This window comes from Lycium ferocissimum, chromosome 2 (assembly GCF_029784015.1).
Source record: "Lycium ferocissimum isolate CSIRO_LF1 chromosome 2, AGI_CSIRO_Lferr_CH_V1, whole genome shotgun sequence".
In the NCBI taxonomy this organism is placed as follows: domain Eukaryota; kingdom Viridiplantae; phylum Streptophyta; class Magnoliopsida; order Solanales; family Solanaceae; genus Lycium; species Lycium ferocissimum.
Genome location: NC_081343.1, coordinates 40,885,952 through 40,906,007, shown reverse-complemented (window position 1 = coordinate 40,906,007; position 20,056 = coordinate 40,885,952). Strand labels below are relative to the sequence as shown.

The 20,056-nt window shown below is 34.8% G+C and overlaps 2 protein-coding genes across 6 annotated transcripts; one reads left to right on the top strand and one right to left on the bottom strand.

Annotated features, from left to right (window-relative positions):
* The first annotated feature begins 3,949 nt into the window (after window positions 1-3,949).
* LOC132037632 (uncharacterized protein At5g39865) lies at window positions 3,950-5,836 on the top strand. Its single transcript, XM_059428173.1, is given in 3 exon segments — window positions 3,950-4,287; window positions 4,289-4,642; window positions 4,644-5,836. Coding segments are annotated over 3 exon segments (981 nt in total). The 5' UTR covers window positions 3,950-4,038; the 3' UTR covers window positions 5,022-5,836.
* On the bottom strand, window positions 5,667-11,054 carry LOC132037641 (binding partner of ACD11 1). 5 transcript variants are annotated; one of them, XM_059428182.1, is made up of 5 exons: window positions 10,920-11,054; window positions 9,535-9,692; window positions 8,882-8,957; window positions 7,037-7,150; window positions 5,667-6,399 (listed from the first exon to the last, which is right to left on the bottom strand). In XM_059428182.1, the coding sequence occupies exons 2-5, from the start codon at window positions 9,648-9,650 to the stop codon at window positions 5,932-5,934; spliced, it is 774 nt and encodes a 257-aa protein (XP_059284165.1). In that variant the 5' UTR covers window positions 9,651-9,692; window positions 10,920-11,054; the 3' UTR covers window positions 5,667-5,931. The 5 variants fall into 5 exon arrangements, with proteins under 5 accessions (XP_059284165.1, XP_059284194.1, XP_059284172.1 ...); XM_059428211.1 differs by having other exon boundaries at window positions 5,667-6,396; XM_059428189.1 differs by lacking the exon at window positions 10,920-11,054 and adding an exon at window positions 10,830-10,911.
* Between the last annotated feature and the right edge of the window lie 9,002 nt (window positions 11,055-20,056).

Below are 20,056 nucleotides of genomic sequence, written 5' to 3'. Positions count from 1 at the left end.
GGGCCGGCATTGCCAATAATTTGGATATGCTTTTTCTCTTTTGGTGCAGATCTCTAGATAGATACCTGCACATCCGTAAGTTTTTAAATTGAAAACCATGGTTGATTTTATTTTATTTTTTCTTTTTGTTCATAAACAGAGAGAAAATCAAGAAAATTTAAAGGGGAATTAGACTGTAATCATCGCAAGAAATACAATATAACAGAAAGATAGTATAACCTCAAATCGCTTCTATAAAATTGTACTCCGTCAGTTTCAATTTTTTTTTGTCTTACTTTCTTTTTAAGTCTGTTTCAAGAAGTATGTCTCTTTCCTTTTTGTCAATCCTCTAATTCCAATCTTTTACATTTCATGTTTAAGACTACAAGATTAAAGGGTATTTTAGTACATTCTACATATCTTTAATTAATTTAAGACCAGAAGATTCTAATATCTCCTTTACTTTCTTAAAGTCCGTGCCAAGTCAAAACCAGAAAAACAAATTGAAATAGGGAGAGTACATGGAAAATAAATCTTACAATATTTTACCCATAATGAAAAACTTTTACATTTATACAAATATTATGACCTATTTAAGATCATAGGTTTTAAAAATATTCATTTCTTTCTTAAATTGTTTACCTATTTAAACTATTGTCACATATAATATGAGAACACAAGTAAACTTAGGAACCTATAGTCTATTATTACACAGTGGAATCTTGTAATGTGGAGTGGTTGTGTGTGTGTGGGAGGGGGGAACCACGACCTATCACCCAGGAAGCTGAGGTAGCTCTTTCTCACACACTTTTCTATCAGTTTTTAGCTCTGAGAAAGGTTCTACCCAATAAAATTTAGCCTTTTGCTCTGCTATTCCAACTCTACGTAAAATTGACTCAAGAAGCTTAATTTGTATGCATCGACTGTCATAAAAATATTTGTACAATGAGATCACTTATAAACATTAATATATTTATTATCACAAGTTAGATATGTTATTGTAAGTGTATGTAACTTAAATGACCGATTATGGTGTCGACCATAGATGACACCAAGCTTTTGGTTTGGGCATCTAATGACAAACCAAGTCACTAGCCTGAGGGTTGCAATCTAACTAAGCCTGCAGTTTACTTTTTCTATTAGAAATATCTAATGTACTTGCATTGCACGGGGATATGACTAGCTATCATTGGGTTTGATATTTTTGTTTCTAGACGTAAGGATTAAACAAGGTTCTTGTTTAGCCAATAGTTAAAAATAATTGTATTTATGTGTGGAGAAATGTTTACTCTGTAGCTGGTTTATTGTTATTATTTGCCATGTTCTACACAGTTGGCTGCTGCAGCTTGCAGCAACCCTATTAACCTTTTCTTGCGAATATATATGGCTGATTTATGAAAATGAACCTATTTTAGATCGCTATTTAGATTTTGTCCCTATTTTTAAAAATTGTGCAAATATAGTCCTTGAAAAAAATACCCTTTCAGATAACGTTAATTATATTCGAGCCTAATGTTTGCGTATATATCACACAATCTTGTAGACAAAACATTAGTTTGATGTTTCTAATAACATAAAATTTTAGACTATGGTCTAATGTCTTTCTCATAAGATTTTCAGTCAGCTGAAAAGAGATTTTTAAACCATGGTCTAAAAGATCCATCAATTTAAAAAAAAAAAACTAAAAAAAAAAAAATTACTAAAACAGATGTTCCAAAAAGGGATGGCCAGTGAAAATTTCTGAATATATAAAGGATCTCTACGAGTTTGTGGGCTTTCCACTTGGTCTTGGTGTTTCAAATAGACTCAAAGCAGATCCATCATAAACAAAGACAAAACATAGTGGAAACTGGAAAGATGGATCAAGAATCTACTCCAAGCATTGATAAATAGGTACAAATCTTATATATTCTGCAATAAAATCGGTTCTTGGTGGCTTTATTACCTGCAGTGCATTTTTAAATAATAAAATTGTTACTTGGACTTCAAAATCAAATCTTTAATGATCCGTATGATCATGGGTTGTTTCTCACATGGTTTCATTAACTTATATTCTTGACTTTGAACTTTCACATAGTCTGTCTTCATGTTTAAACCACCTAGACACTATTTTTGGGAATTACCACCTAGACACTATATAGTAACACGGTATAACTTATGTACATTAACAGTATAAAGAATTTTGACACTATAAGGTTACTTAAAAGACAATTATAAATGATTTATAATAAGTAAAATTAGTAACTTTAAAATAAAACAGGTACCCAACTACAATATGTTAAGTTCTACCTTGATCCTTCATTTATGTGGATTTATTACCTTTTCTAACATACGTATATCTTATTGAGTGAATTCAACTCCCTACTTTCTACCAAAAAAAAAAAAAAAAAACAATAATAATAAATTTAAAAAAAAGAACAACTTCCTATTGTTTAACTCCTACTAAGTACTAATTATAATAATGTACGTAACGATTTCATCTGCGAATTTCTAACTACTGAAACATTTTACTGAAATCAGAAATTTACTCATAGCCAACGCACTTAGAGAAGTAAAGTACTAAAAAGGGGCCAATAAAGTAATGAATGACTTCAAACCAACCCTTCCCCCCACCCCCTTGTTTGTCTCACAGCTTGGATGAATGAATCCGAAATGGAAAATTATCGGGTGTTTACATCAAATTAATGAACATATATAATCATTACGTAATCATGGTTAATTACGTATGTTGTTGCTGAATCATGGTTAATTAGGGTTAATGTAAATTTTCTCTTCATTAAATCAGCTAATCACAATAAGTCGAATTGATTTGACATAAACTCCCAGATAAGTTTTTACCATAACAAATTTTACTCAAAGCTTTGGCCGCAAGAAGCGGGGACTCCCTTATCCTGTTGTTGATGCAATCAAGCAATGATTTTCCGCATTCTCCGAATATATTTTCATGCCTCCATCTCTAAACCTAAGTCTAAAGTGGCTTACTTGCCGGTGATATTTAATTAATTATGTGATAAATTAAAGGTAATAATGTTCTTTCTCTTTTTACAAACTATTAAATTTTAAGTTTTCCATTTTACCCCTTAATGACATGACTCATGGGGATCTTCATCATCATTTAAATAAAAAGACATGTGAAACTCTTACCACCACTCATTTAAAAGTGACAATCTTGGTACTTTCATATATTTGACTTACATATCAAAAGTCAATCCTTGAAGATACATGTTATATATTCATTACTTGATATAGACATCAAACATGTGTAATTTTTGTTAGTGTTTGATCAGCTAATGGGGAACTACAATTGTCGTTCCTCAGACCAATTGATTAGGAGTAACAAATTAGCCCTACTTGAAACTCATACTTCCTTAACCAATTGACTTGCCCAAAACTGTTTCTTTCTATCTATCTAGGAAGTATATTAACTTCACTCATCCAACAACCACCCTGCCTCTGTTTTATCCACTTTCAGCTGACAATTATAACATTTAGTCTGCGTGGCGAATGAATGGAAAGGCCATATATATAGTTGCTAAAAATGGTCATCTTTTTTACTTACACTACTCTTTCCCATTTTCTGGAATTTCTCTCTTTCTTCTCTCATTAATTCTGAAAATCAACGGCTAGGGTCTTTCTCATCTTCTTCTTCGTACTTTGATCAATGCACAAAATTAACGTTGTCTTTCGTATGAACTGTGTCAATGCCTTAAATAAAAAGAGCAAAAGACTTGATGTATGATGCTTACCATTAATTCAGTGATTCACTTGTCTTAAATACTCCTACTAATTTAAAACTACGATTTGTTTCTTTTTTTATCTTTGAAACGTTAGCACAATTCCTCTATTTTAAATTCCTCGATTTGTCTACTTTAATCTCTAGAAATCTTCACGCAATCCATTACCCATGCATTCGTCTGGGAATGTTCCTCTAATCTTCTTTCCATATCAATATATATATTCAAAAATAAAAATACAATCTTGATAGATCTCTTTCCATCCACTGCTGTAACAACTCTTCATTTGTTCTACTCAGTCAATTTCTAGGCTGGATTTTCAGAGATGGCTTGTACAAATTCGAAGCCAAAGATATGCCAAAAATGCAAGTCACACTATTCTCCAGTGCATCGAAGCTACTCGATGAGTAAACATATTCCTATTGATAAAGAAGAGTGTAGCTTCCATCTAGTCTCTCTCACTTCCTCAACATTAGGATCTCTGAGACTTGATCAACTAAACCAAAGTGTCAAAGATGATCAATTATTGTTCAAAAATGGTGACAGTGATGAAGGGAAGTTTAGTAAAAAAATAGTTTGAAATGGGGTTGATTGAGGCAAAGACATGGTCTCAAATGATCAATGAGAAAATCCCCAAAGTGATTCCTAAAACACCAATTACAATTCCTCCTGGTAAGCCAGAGAGTGTCAATGTTTGGGAATTAACAGAAGATCTCAAAGATGCTAAACCTCCCAATCATCTCCCTAGATTTTCTTTCCATCTCTTCGCCAATCCTTATGATCAACTTACTCCCCGACTAACAGAGCATAAATTGGTCCAACATGGTAAAGACAAGCTGGTCTTTTACTTCACAAGCCTGAGAGGGGTGAGAAAAACGTACGAGGATTGTTGTCATATTCGGATGATTTTGAAGAGACTAGGTGTTAACTGTTAAGATCGACGAAAGAGATGTATCAATGCATGCAATGTTCAAGGAGGAATTGAAAGAGTTAATAGGGTAAGAATACAGTGGTGGGGTTTTGATGCGAAGGGTATTTCTAGGGAGAAAATACATTGGTGGGGTTGATGAAATAAGCTGAATGCATGAAGATGGACAGCTTGAAAAGGTAGTAGAAAGCTGTGAAAGGGTAAAAGATGGAGTTTGTGAGAGCTGTGGAGATATTAGATTGGTACCATGTGAGACATGCTATGGGAGTTGTAAAATATATTATGAAGCAGACTATGATGAAGAAGATGAGTGTGGCTTCCAACGATGCCCAGATTGCAATGAGAATGGCCTTACACGATGCCCGATTTGTTGTGATTAACTTTCATCAGATCTATGGTGCTCTCTAATTGAGAAAATTGATGTGGTTTCTCACATGACCAGTTTCGTATTACCAGGACAAAGATGGGCAAGGTTCAAGCCTAAACTAATAGGTAGAGGCAGATCTAAGACGGGTTGTAGGGGTTCAACCGAACGCATTGCTTTAGCTCGTATTTTGTGTACATATGCTAAAGAATTTAAAATATGTACATATAATAGGATCATACTCATTCTAAACTCACTGACTCTAGATCCTGAACTTTTCTATTCAAGCACCTAAACTGATGCAAATATCAACTAGCCACCAGATTATCCAATTTTTTACCACTTCAGCACATTAGTAGCAGTAGTAACACTTATCTAACTGAAAAACATGGTTGATAAGGTTCAAACAAACGACTATTCCAAGCATTTGGCAGAAAATGGAGGATTCTGTTTGTGATGGATGACGATGCTGTACTAGGCGGAGGCAATTTGATAGTAGTTGAATCATCTGAATTATTAATACTAGTATCTCAAGGTAGTTCTTACATTTGAAACCACATGAAAGTAACAATCTCTTTCCCAGTTTTTCCCGGGCTAGGACTTGCAAGTAGGCACATTCAAAGCAGTACTGTGCTTGCAATTACAGATGATGCAAGATACCTTTGTCAATAACACGTCTCATTAACTAATGATTAAATACCAGCCCGCTGAAAAACATGACATGTATGATCAACATGCAATCCAGTCAAGCCTATTACTTACATTGTACTCCCATAAGGAAATCAAATTGATTAAACCATGTTGCACCCTCCCATTCAACACCACAGATTGCTTCAACTACCTAAATTTGTTCATATTCACATTCATGTCCCCATGAAAAGCTTACACCTTTGCACAATTCCATGTGGGCAAACATTGTGTCAGCCTTATTTACCAATTTGGTCCATTTCCATAGGAACTGTTTCTTTTTTTACCCCATTATTACCCAAGTCAGCAACGACCTTGGCAGCCCGATTCAGAACATCTGAAACCCAAAGAGCTCCCTTGGAGAAGTAACTACTGTTAACAACAGCAGTCGCAGCAGCTACGGCTGTTTTCCCTGTATAAGATGCAGCGGACTTAGTAACCTCAGAAAGATGGTACTTCTCGTCCACACATTTAACAGTCTCCATGCCAGACTGAATTTTATCAGTAAGCCCAACTCTCTTGCTGAGATCTGCCACCTTTGCTGCTGCAGTAGATGAGAGCTGATGAGACTCATCAAAAGCTTTGGCTTTGGTCAGCGCATCCTTACTTAGTTGATATCCCTTCACTATCATGGTTACAACTACCTGCTGTGCCACGGTCACAGCTTCTCCAGGAGTTGACACAAACTGATTTGTATGGTTGAGCTGCTAAATTTACAGCAAAATTTCAAAATGGCCTCAGGGAAGCTAAGCATAAAGAGAAAACTGGAAAATAGCGGAACAAAAAAGAAAACAAAAAAAAGAAGAAAGAAAGACTATTTGGGAGGGAGGAGTGAGTTGTTTGAAGAATTACTTTGTTCTTACATCTCCACTGAGATCATTCAATCAATAGAGTTTATAACTTTCTGAATGAACTTTCCCCAAATTAATTAACAAGAGTCGAACTGAATTTCGGGGAACTCAATAATTACAATAATGTGCAAATACGTCTATCAAGAAAAGAATAACAAAAAGGAAAATAAGAATAGTAAAATAAGCTATATTAATTATGTATCCTCAGCTCTAGGGCTCAACAAAGAAAGAAAGCTCTAGGGCTCAACAAAGAAAGAAAGCCATGAGAAGCTCAGTTCACACGAATTGGATACTCTTTGCCATGCAGACTGTCCCTTAGGGGCTAATTGATCTCAAAAGCGGAACTGCCACTGAGATCACGCTCCTATCAATTTACCCATGTTTGATATAACATCTTTATTTTCATTTACCCTCATGGACAGGCAATAAGAGAGTGATTGTCCAAACAAATGGCAAACTTTAACTAAAAAGGAAATCAAATGAAGAAGCTTACCGCAGAGCTGCTTCCATTCTCCATCTTATGTATATAGCTATTCCAAGGATTGGCTTCATCTAGTGGAACTTCCAAGCAAGAGATACGAACACATTGATCTAATATAGTGGATCCCTAAATCAAGACTAAAAGGTTAAGAATTTTTTGATAGGTACAAATCTGAAACATTAAATTAGCCGTATGAATTTAGTGAATGCAGTACTAGCACCTAAGAAATAAATCTAGCATTTCACTTGATGCACATACGCTCAACTAAAAACAGAGAGAACAAGGAAAATGAAGAAAAAGAGCACAACGACAAGAAAACTATATAAAAGCAGGAAACTGGTATACATAACTCAAGCACCAGTACCACGACGTCTCTAAATGCAGATAGTGAATAAAAAAAAATGACATCGCATAAAGACTAGTTTGCATATTCCCACGTCTTAGAATCAATTATCTACTTCCTCTTTGGTGGGTGGGTACACAAATAAGTCACAGCTTTTTCAAAAATAGTTGTCTTCATCTAATTGCCATTTTCAAAGCCTAATTTGTATCCTAATCAAAGCCTCCTTTTCCGTTGCTATGCAAAAAAAGTAATTCAATTTATTAAGGTCTCGCTATGACAAATCGAATTTATAATTTATTAAGGTCTTGCATGTAACAAATCGAAATTTTTTCTTGCATGGTTACACAACGACATTTTTTATACTTATGCCGAGTCCTTTGCCATAAGATGAATTGAAAAGAAAAACACAAACTTAATGTTGGTCTGAGAGGGACTAAGGGGTCGTTTGGTTGCTGGTTAGAAAGGTGTATATAAGCTCGCTCATATTTGAACCGACCCGCTTATTTGTCAGCACTATTAGCATGATTCTTTTTGAAACCCCTTGATGGAAATCCTGCCTCCGCCACTGATAGCAACCTTGTAAGTAGTAATGTACGAAATGATATTGGATTTAAATACAGCATGTTGTGTCAGAGATAAAACTGATCTCATAATTAAGAGAGATATTAGATTTAACGAAGGGGCACAACAGATTAAATGAGGGAGCCTGCGGCGCCCTGCGCTGCATTTTGTTGCAGATATAAAATATATATCTAATAAGAACATATCCACATAGGATAGCCCATCAAAGCTCTATAAAAGGACCCTCCAGGTGTTGCACAAAGGCTGCTAATTCGTGATCAGCTAGAAATCAAACGGCTCGAACACTTACAGGTGAAAAGAACGACACAACAATATTAATCAGAAACTCAAGCAATACAAAGAAAATTCATATCTTAGGAATCTAGGTATAAATATAGTTTTTTTTTTTTTTTTTTTTTTTTTTGGAACCCTCAGAGGAACCCGCAGCCGCTACTCTTTGAGTGCGCACTGGGTAACCTGCTCACTGTGAAATAGCTCACAAACCACACAGGAGATGTAAACCGCACTAGGCAAGCCTAGCCTGACGAGCTTTGACTGAAAAGCCTACTGGTGAGGGGAAGGTATAAATATAGTATTTTTCATTGATGCTTCTAAAGCTTGAGTTTACAAAGTTACTGCAAGCTCTTATTTTGGTAGATAATTGACTAATCTCTCCCTAGTTAAACAAAGAAACTATAAGCTTTGAAGGAGATATCAATAAGCAAGCCAATGAAAAAATCTTTTCAAGATTTTGGTCAAAAAGTATATATGGTTAACCTATAATTTGACAGAAATTCCTCAGGATTGTATTGATGTTCATCATAGTGATGACACGTATAAACTTGACTTAATAGCATATAGACATGCAGCATTGAATATGTAACATCATTCAACTTGCAGGTTCTTTCTGCTACATAGAACTAACATAACAGCGGAGTAAAGCAGAAACTTACACTGAGTAACACAGCAATTTCCAGTGCATAAGTATCCTTGAATGTAACATAGGCTACAGAAGCATGTTCACTCAATCTGCATTCAATAAAGGCAACACTTGAAATCAGGAAGGGTAGAGAACATTTATCTTTTCTCACACAGCTAAATAGCATTAAAATCTCTCTATCAGCTCCTTTGTTTAAAGTTTAAAATGTTTAAAGTTTAAACATCCTTTTGATGGAGAAAGCTTGGAATGCCTGGTAGTATCAGGACAATGAGATAATATGCTTCACTTTTCACAAGAGGCACAGGCACATGGGTTTGTCAACATCGAACATTATTGGATGCTGACCTTGTTGTCTCTATGCAAACATCTCAGAAATTATAAAAACACAAAAACTCTTGTTTATATTTCATGATGCTCCGAAGAAGTCACAGTGGAAAAAGTGGCAAGACATGTCTTATTTGACATATTTCATAAGGAAGAATTGTACTATGCCATGCAAACAGAATACTATTGATTAGGCATGTGCATCAACTCTTACAGCTTAGATAGAACAATTCTGGAAACAAATTGCCAAGCATAAATTTACAGCACCGACAAGAATCAACTCGAAACCACAACTATGTTGTAGCAGAAATTGCAGGAGAACTCAAACAAATGAAAAGATACCTGATGATCTCTACTTGCTCAATTTCACCACAGTGATAAAAAAATTCATAGACATCTTTCTCTGTAGCTTCCGGAGAAAGATTAGTGACTTCTGCTGTGTGATGACCCAAATACATGGATATAGACACGGTTCAAATCCCAAGTAAAGGTAACTTAACCTGATGATATCAAAAAGAATAATCATTCAGAAACAATAAGAGCTAAAACTAAAACAACTTAAACTGATTATTTAGAAAAGAATAAATCATTCAGAACCGATAAGACTTAAGAGCTAAAAATGAAAGTTAAACCAAGTCCATTGATCTATCACTACGTCAATACTTCTAATTTTATGGCTTGACAAGGCCACTTTTAAGGAAAAGAACATTGAAAAAATTAAACACATTCAATCTTTACGATCCTTATGTAGACATGAAATAATGTATGATCATGATATTCATTTCCAAAACTCCTTTACATCAGAAATATTTTCTTATCAGGTTAGATAAAGCTTTAGGATGTGAATCTGCAATTATCTTGAAATAGAAGAACAAAAAAGAATGTATGTATTAAGATGAATGATATTTTCCGCTTAAAGCAACATTGTTCCCTTAACTATAGCTAAGTGAATTCTGGCTATTGAAATAGGAAGTCGTAACTATAGATTCGAGAACAAGTATTCTTCATAAGATTTCATAACAAACTTCGGTTAGTTCTCCAAATAATATGAAAAACACTTCAGTTTTTAGACTAAAGAACTAGTAACAGATCCTCATAGTCAGTCGTTATATTTAGGAAAAATTACGCAACGTTGCAAACATTTAGACTCTATTTAGGAAACGTAGCTATAGTTCCAAAAAAAATTACGAAACGTAGTTATATTTAGACTGTATATACGAAACCTAGCAAACACACAATACGCTCTCACAACTGTATGCGCTGATACAGTTCTTCCGCACGATGATATACTCTTTTGAGCGCGATGTATGCACTGATACAGCTCTTTTGAATGCGCGGTTACACAGTATCGCTATGTATCTTAATAAGACTCTAAACAGTTTGTTATTTATGAAAATTCCTCTTATATCTATCCTTAATATTCATTTCGCACAATTCAAGCCCGTTTCATTAAAATATCAAATAATTTGACTTTAAAAACTACTTAAGGTTCCATAAAAGCAGAGATATTCAGAATCTTATACTTGCAAGAATTCGCAATTAAATTCAAATAAAAGAATCGAAATGTGAAAAGTTCACAGAATTTGGTACAATTCATACATTAGGGTAAAGCAAAGAAATTCCAGTAGTAACAAAACCTTAAAAACAGGATGATTGAATTTACAGGTGCATCTAAGTTAAATAAACAAACAGATAAAGGGAATTTACGCATTAAAATAGAAATGCACCTGATACTGAACAGATGGTCAAAGCGGAACAGAGAGATTAAAGCAAAAGGTAATTCTTTTTTAACTGTATTTATGAGTGGCCACCTGTTTTGCCTGCTACCTTTTGAAGGGCTTAACTATTGGCCAAAAGTTACCCTCAGATTTTTATTTTATCATATTTTTTAAATTAATAAACTATCTGTTTAATAATCAATTATTTAATTTTATTTAAGCACCATAAGAAATTGCTTACTTCTCCATCTCAAATTATCTGTCAGGTTTCTCTCTTACACGCCTCTTAAAAAATATTACTATTAAGGATGAAGTTTGACTATTTTATCCTTATTTATGTCTTAAGATAGTCTCTCTTCATTTAATACTTACTCTCTGTCATCTTTCCGTAATTGAAGTGTTTGTAGTCTTCAAAAAGAATTGCCACTAAGAGCATTGGGAAAAGAATAATAAATTTTATTTTGAACTTCTAAAATGAAAAATATTGAGACAACTATTTTTAGAAAGAAATCACGACAGATAATTTGAGACGGAAGGAGTAACAAACTTTTATAAGTATACCATAGGAAGTCACTTAACAACTTTTAACAACAAAATGGTCACTTAATTTGTCTAAATATCATAAAAAGTATGTATTTCCTCCTTATGACTTTTCGTTGTACTTAAATAAAATTAGTAATTTTCTTATTATAAAAGGTAACTTAAGGACAAATCCAGAGAATGGACCCTGCGTTCACAATTAGTTGCATAATTGCCATAATTTACATTCATTTTTTTGTGCGGAATGGCCTCAAAGGCACTGGTTTTTAATTTTTGTCCCTTAAATTGGAAATCTTTAATTTTTGGGCTTCGCTAAAAACTCCTTGGTTCCAGGTTTGAACCCCCGCTTAGTCAAAAATTAAAACAAATTCGCAAGGCAGAGTTTTGCTACCTTCAGGAATCGTTAGAGGCAAACTCTGCCTTAAGGTAGAGTTTTGCTCAGGCATGGCAAAACAAACTCCGCCTTAAGGAGGAGTTTTGTCTTATACCTGAAGGCAAAACTCTACCTTAAGGTAGAGGTTTGCATTAAGGCAAATTTTTCTTTTTATTCAGTTGAAATTTTGTAAAACTCTGTCTTAAGGCCTAACTTTTGCCCGAATAAGCCTAATTTTGCTACCAAACTCTGGCTTGCTATTTTTTTTTATTTTTTTTTATTGAGCCGGAGTTTGAACCCAGGACTTGGGGATATTAGGCGAAGGACAAAAATTAAAGACAACCAATTTGATGGACAAAAATTAAAGACTAGTGCCTTTGAAGGCCAATCGTGCAAATCACCCATTTACATTGGACTGATACTGCTGTCCTTTATAATGGCCCATCCCTTCTTGCACGCTACCAATTGGCAAAAAAGTTCTGTATGTATATAAAAAAAAAAATTATAATTGCAAGAAGTTTTTGCACCTTCAAACGTACTGGTCTTTAATTTTTGTCCTGCATATCTGTGATCTTTAATTTTGTCCTGTATATCTGTGATCTTTAATTTTTGTCTTTGCGACTCATTTAATTTGAAAATTTTCAGACATGCTTCGCTCGGCATAAGCTCTGTAATATTTTTTTCTTCGAAACAGAACTTTTACCTCACTCAGCACAAGTTTTGTAAGAATTAAGTTATCAGCATAAGTTGTGTAGTATTTTTCAGATTATGTTGAGTGTTGAAAGACTTGTATTTTCGGGTATAATTTGTGTGGATGTGATACATATGCCAAGTGACATGAAATTTTTGCCGAGTGAAATCTAAACATATGATGTTTTTCAGATTATGTTGAGCGTTTGAAAGTTTTGTCTTATCTGACATAACTTCTGGGATGTTATGATACATATGCCCGAGCTAAATGCAAACTTCGCCGAACGAAATCTAAAGTTCTAAACTATGCAGCGCCAAGAATATAATGCTGAAGGGCAAAAACTAAAGACCACAAATTAAAAACTAAAGACCACAAATTGAAGGGCAAAATTAAAGACCATCCAGAAATAGGGGCATTTGTGTGAATGACCTGACGTAAAGAATACATCGATCATGTAAGTACATTTAATCGGGCTTATAATAAAATTTTCATTATGAATTTAAGATTTTCAGTTAGATAGATACTCCGTAGATTCTTTTATGGGAAACTACATGACATAACAAAACTACATGACATAACAAACATATAATGGTTATTGACATTTAGTAGCTATAGTTTAACTTAATTACTTCTCATAGCAAATATTTATCTATTAATGACATTTAGTAACTATATATATACACACACAAAATAGAATACCCATCACATTACTCACTTCCAACCCAACCCAACCCTCCCATCTCTCTCTCCCCTCTTCCCCACTGCTCCGCCGCCAGCCACTATTGCCGGAGCTCCGGCGAAATGGATTTGGGCTTTAATCACAGAGCTAAAGAGAATATTGACGCCGCTATGGATGCGCAGCCTAACCACCACCGCCTCCTTCATGTCTTCCACCGTATCCACCGCCGCCACCTTCACGTCTTCCACCACCGTAGCCTCCACCGGAGATTTGCTTAGCCGACGGATCTAAGCATTGTTGGAAGCAAAAAGAAAAAAAAAACTCAAATCTACGCCGGAAAAAGCTCAGATCTACGCCGGAAAAAAGCTCAGTCCGGATTTTTCGCTGTATTTTTGTTGTATTTACCTTGTATACAACGTTTTTTTCACTTGTATTTGTCGTAGACATACCGGAATTTTTCAGATTTGACCGAAAATTTTTCCATATCTGTGTATACATACAGTGATACACTGGTATATAATATTTTTTGCGTTTTTCGAAGATCTTTATTGTATACAAATTAATACAGTAAATTTGAAGTGTATACAAATGAATACAGTCGATTTTATTTCTTGTATTCAGTATTTGAGTGTATTCATTAATGTTTTGGTGTACCCATGTTGTATACAATGTTAATTTTTTGGTGTATCTATGTTGTATGCCTTGTATTTGTTGTATACATATCAGAAAATATGATTTTGTTAATTTTTTGTGTATATATGTTTTTATGTATTCATTTGACTCGTTGTATTTATGAATTCAACAAGTCAATTTATGAATACATATAGTCATTTTCATGAATACAGTGAAAAAACAGGAAAAAAAAAATTGTTGTATACAAATCAGAATTTGTATACACGCGCATGGATCCTGATTATTGCTATAAAATGTAATTAGTGAAACATATGCTATGTGGCTTGAGTTAAGCCCAAATCTTTGTCATTTATGTAGTTTGCCCTTCTTTTATTTGATAACGAAGACACATTCTAATAAGTATGTGGAAAAAAAAAATAACCAAAGAATAGAGGATTTAAATGTTTTTTAATCTGCTAGACGAAATGACTAAATCTCTTCCCCGCGGCAACATTTGCTCTTGAGCTTGTAGGGAGTCAGGAACTTAGTTGACCCAAAAACTAAGCAACTGAATCAATATATCCCCAAAAAAAAAAAATTACATTACTATCTTTTGCTTAACAGTTAACTGCGCTGTTAAGTCCTTTTGCACAGGAAATTCATGCGCAATAGGGGTTAATTATTTACTATTTACAACACTATGCTCGCTTTTGACCGCTTTATATAACACAGTTATATTGCGCAACATTTTGACCGCAAAATATGACACATCTATAGAACGGAACTTTTATATAGCTCTTTCGATTAAGAACTTTTATATAACTCATTTGGTTAAAAAAACTCACATTTTAAAAATGCCTAATTCAAGATGCTTCATTAAAAAAAAATAAAAAAATACATCATTCATTACAAACAAAATACTTAAGATTCATAATTCAAGACAATTCGAATATATCAAGAAGAATTAAAATACATTTATAAAATCATGAGGTTCTTCAACCATGAGAGGCTCTTCCACTACGAGAGGTTCTTCCACTACGAGAGGTACTTGCACCACCACGACCCCGTAGGTTACACAAAAGCTTATTATGGCCAAACTCCTTACACGTTGAGCACCTTCAAGAGTATGTCCTATCCGGAACATCAATTTGATTGTAAATCCGAGTTCGTGCGTTAACATGCATTTTATGAATATACTCCTTCTTAGCAATCATTGAAAATGGCTCGTTTGGCCAATAAGACTGATCACCAAGTGGATAGAAACTACTGGCATATACTTTAAGATAATTTTTGATGTTGTATTCCGATGCCACATAATTTTATACCGTTTTTCCCATCGCCTCGAAACATTTGATGGCATGAGAACACGGCATGTGGTATGATTTTCACTTACCACGACTACACGTTCTCGTGCTCTCATAAACGGTATGAATGTTTCCTCCCCGACCTTGGTAATAACCTGTCCTGACTTCATACACACGTTCAGTATGGTTATACTTTACCATCTTGTGTAGCTCACATTTTTTCCTATGATGCTCGAACATTTTTGCAGGATTTGGCATCCATTTCCCATCATCTGCTAATATGGCTTTAGCATGTCTTGTTCTAGTAACAAACCGCTCCACAACTTGCTTGTAAGTCATTCTCACTATTGCAATAACGGGCAGTCCCCGAGCAGATTTTAGCAAACCATTGAATGACTCCGAGCTGTTTGTTATTAGCATCCCCCATCTCCTGCCTTCATCCGCATGTAATGTCCATTTTTCAACGTCGATTTCCTTCAACCAATCATATGCTTCCGGCTTCACTGTCTTGATCATCTCCATCCGCATAAGAAACTTTTTTTTATTTATGCTCTATTGCAGCCACCCACATCAATTTGTTTAGTGTGTTGTTTCCGAATTTCGTTTGAAAATTTGCCTTTATGTGCCAAAAACAAAAGCGATGGTAAGCAAAGGGAGGCTGCCACCCCGTCAAATGAAACATATTATGCAATATGCCGTGATGTCGATTAGATAGCACACATAACGATCCTTAATAACATATTGCCTCAAATGTGTCAAAAACATCCCTCATGTGCCGTTGCTCTCATTAGCGACAATGGCGAAAGCAAGAGGGAATATCGACCCATTGGCATCCATTCCTACCGCAATCAATAGCTTGATGTCATATATCCCGTACACATGATGTCGTCAACCCGAAACTCCCTCATTTCCTTGTAGCTATAAATTTTGACGGCCCTTTTGCAATGCCTTTTTGGATTCGAACATCATGCCTTTTGCAAGGTAAACTTCATCTCTTACAAGATCGACCGGTTCTTTCCACAATTTTTGGTGAATTGGATCATTTTTTTTTATGAAGACAAAGGCATCAGCACAACCTTGAAGATTGTCAAGATATAGAATCACGTCAGAATGCCACTGAATTGGGCTTTCGGCCATCGGTACGTGCTGGTGAATTGGGCTTCCTGCCAACGGTTCTTACTGATTTGGCCGACTTTGCATCATTTCTACTAAATGTTATTCCTGCATATGAGGATGAAAATCAACCTCATCGTCATCATCATAATCATCGGATACCTTTGCGTTCGGTATATCATTGCTATCACTCGATGATGTTTCTATATGATTTGGATAATCATCACCATCTAATAAAGGCCTCTTCCTACACGAAAAATAGGTAACATATTTTAAATACCAACAGCAAAATATATATGGATTTAATATCAAGGTGATGAACCTACCGATAATGATCAATATTGTTAGGGTTTGAAGAAAGATCAACTGCACCGAAATCAACGTTTGGTACCACTGGCGAGTTTTGTGAATAATTTTCACTACAGAGGCAGTTCAAGTATTGTAAATACTAAACATCAAAACACTTATATTATTTAATTAATAAAAAGTATACCTACCGATAATAATCAGCTGCACCGAACTGAGAGGATTGCCCAATATTACTCATATCAGGTGTATAACCCCTAAAAAGATACAAAATAACATTACTATTACCATATGTATAATAAAATAAACATGTGCTACTACACAAGATAATAATTAAAAAATGGATATTTACCAATTTTCACCGTAATTTTGATTAAATTGTTGGCTTAGAGTTTCCAGCGGCACTTGACCCCTCAAAATGTCTTCATAAGAACTCAATTCAGCATAAGTGTTACCATGAGTAGGTTGAACTTGAGGAACTTCCTGAATAGTCCTGGTCAAGACTTCACTACGACTATGAGGTATCTTTTCAACATACATTTCAAGAACATTGAGCGTGATTAACCCCCTATATTCTGCCGGCACCCTCAAATATTCCCTCAAAGACTCATCATCATTGATAGTCCACTCCCCATAAAGCACTAAACCTTGCGGTGCAATGGATATTGGATATCTGCCTATTACAGATAATCCATACTCACGATTACTTTTCATTCTTTTGTGTATGGCATTAAGTAATGTTTCGTAATCCAAGGTAGTTGGAAACTTAACAAGGTATTGTGGTTTAATACTATAACGAACAATATTATTATCATGAAAAATCTCTCCATCCCAAAATAAAGAAACCTTAATAGTTGAAGGAGGAGAATCCATTTTTTTTATCAACTTTGCAGTTGGGTTTTTTTTTTTCAAGAACTTGAAAAAAGATGACTTAAACTTATGAAATGGATAGGTCTTTACCTCATCCAAAATTCATATTAAATAGAAAAAATGTGAGCTAAAAGTTAACATTTCAAAAAGCGATGTCATTCTGAAAACTCATATTTTGCGCATTGAAATGTTGCGCAATATAAGTGTGTCCTATAAAGTGGTCAAAAGCAAACATATTGTCGTCAAATCAAGGATGTCATTGTGAAAACTCATATTTTGCGCATCAAAATGTTGCGCAATATAAGCGTGTCATATAAAGCAGTCAAAAGCAAGCATAGTGTTGTCAAATCAAGGATGTCATTCCAAAAACTCATTTTTTGCGCATCAAAATGTTGCGCAATATAAGTGTGTTATCTAAAGCGTCAAAAGCAAGCATAGTGTTGTCAAATCAAGGATGTCATTCCGAAAACTCATATTTTGCGCATCGTGCGCAATATAAGTGTATCATATAAAGCCGTCAAAAGCAAGCATAGTGTTATCAAATCACGGAGTAGTATATAACATGAATGACGACCAACTAGCATTCACATTACAACAAGTTATTATGTCCATTTGGAACCAATTTTCTTATATGATTCTATTACATGTTTTACCCCAGCAAACATATTCGAAGAAATGGGTAGGATATGAGAACTAGATGAGGATGATTTTAAATAATCAAATAACCCGAACCACAGATAAATGAAGAATACAATAATACAATGAGAGCTTAGTGGAATTGGCGTGTTAGGGAGGTTGAAATGCTAGAACAAAACTTGTGGGCACTCGGACTCAAATGTCCAAAAAGTCATGCTACATCAATGCCTCGTGGTACACCACAAGAGTTCAATTTAGCTCTTAACCGTTTTAGCGAAGAGAACAATCAGATGATAATACGTTGCCTCAGGGTAGAATTGGTCAACATGAATACGTCAAATTCAGATCCAAGTGGGATTCAGACTGTGAGATGTCCGATGAAGATGATTCCCTGTGATCCTATTAATATTTTTTTTATAATAAAGTAGATAGGTAGGGTCATAATGACGATCCCAAGCGTACTTGGGGGTTTGCAACACTATAAGTAGCCTTTCATTTGTTATTAAACTACAACATATTCAATGTCGAGTAGTAGAAATATAGATTGGTCGGTATTCCTTCCAAATGATTCGAATAGCAGTGATGATGAAAGCTCAAATCATAGCAGCTATTCCAGTGAATCGAGTTATCTTGATAACAATGATCAAGATAAACAATTTGAAACCCCACCTTCTTATAGAGCGTAATGATGATTTTTGCAATGTGAAATATTCAGATCCACGAGAATAATATTGCGAGTTTCGTCGAGAATGGGCATATCGGCATGCCGAATCAGGACGTCTTGTTCGTGACTTGGAAAATCTCGACGCTCAAATCCCAACAAAGTTCTCAATGACCATGCCTCGAACTGGTCCACATTCTTGTAAGGTTGCCGTACAAAGGATTAGAAAAGAAAACAACAGAATGCTAGAAAGACGTTGTTAGATTTTACATGCTAAAGTTAGCCGAAGAACAAGCATCATCAACGGCTAGAGAACTAACATCTACTGAAGGAATATATGTCTTAAGAAACCCAAAATATTGTTCTGAGGACGATATTGAGGACTTCTATTCTGACGATGATTAGGGGTTATTTTGGTTCACTTGCTTAGTTTTTGTATTTTGGTTCACTTGCTTAGTTTTTGGGTCATTTAAGTTCCGGACTCATGATTTAGTTTGTATTTCTAATTTATGATTAAGTCATCAATTTGAAGAAAATTAGCATGCTTTTAATTTGCTTTGATTGTTATAGTCTATTATTAATTTATATAAGCTTCTTAGAGTTAATAATACATAAAAAGTTCAACAATTCACAATTTTAAAGAAGACAGAAATAAATTAGTACATAAAAGGTGTCGATTACATAATACATAAAAACGCACAACTAGTAAAAACAAAATACATAAAAATAACAAAAAAATACATAGAAATAACAAACTTAATAAACACATAGAAATAATAAACAACAACAGTATGATGAAAGAGTGAAAATGGAGGAGGCGAAGAGTGACTTGAAAATGGTGAAGTGTTAGAGTTTATAATTAACCCCTCTTGCGCATGAAATTCCTGTGCAAAAGGACTTAACAGCGTCGTTAACTGTTAAGTCCTTTTGCGCAGGAATTTCCTGCGCAAAAGGTAGTAATGTAACTTTTTTTTCCTGCGCAAAAGGTAGTAATGTAACTTTTTTTGGGGGGGTATTTTGGTTCACTTGCTTAGTTTTTGGGTCATTTAAGTTCCGAACTCGCTTGTAGGAGAGTGTTACATTTAAAGTGAAATTTACTACCATGGAGCGATTCATAGGTGTTGCCTATTCCCAATCAAACGTTTCGCTGTGAGCTATACTCCACGAGGAACCAAACAGGCATGCCATGGTCGTGACTTGCCGTTTAACCTCTTTTTTTGTGTGATTAGATGCTCAGTGACAAAAATTGTCACTGTCTGGCCTCTCTTGTTACCACAATAGCACCTAGCGCGGTCAACATATACCAATCGAGTTCAAACAAGAACGCTTACATTCATTCACATTGATTTATCATGCTATGC

Coding starts and splice junctions, on each gene's coding strand:
- LOC132037641 (XM_059428182.1), bottom strand. CDS start 9,650: ATGTATTTGGGTCATCACACAGCAGAAGTCACTAATCTTTCTCCGGAA. Junction 8,958..9,534: donor GAGCAAGTAGAGATCATCAG/GTATCTTTTCAT, acceptor TATTGAATGCAG/ATTGAGTGAACATGCTTCTG. Junction 6,400..7,036: donor AGAATGGAAGCAGCTCTGCG/GTAAGCTTCTTC, acceptor CTGTAAATTTAG/CAGCTCAACCATACAAATCA.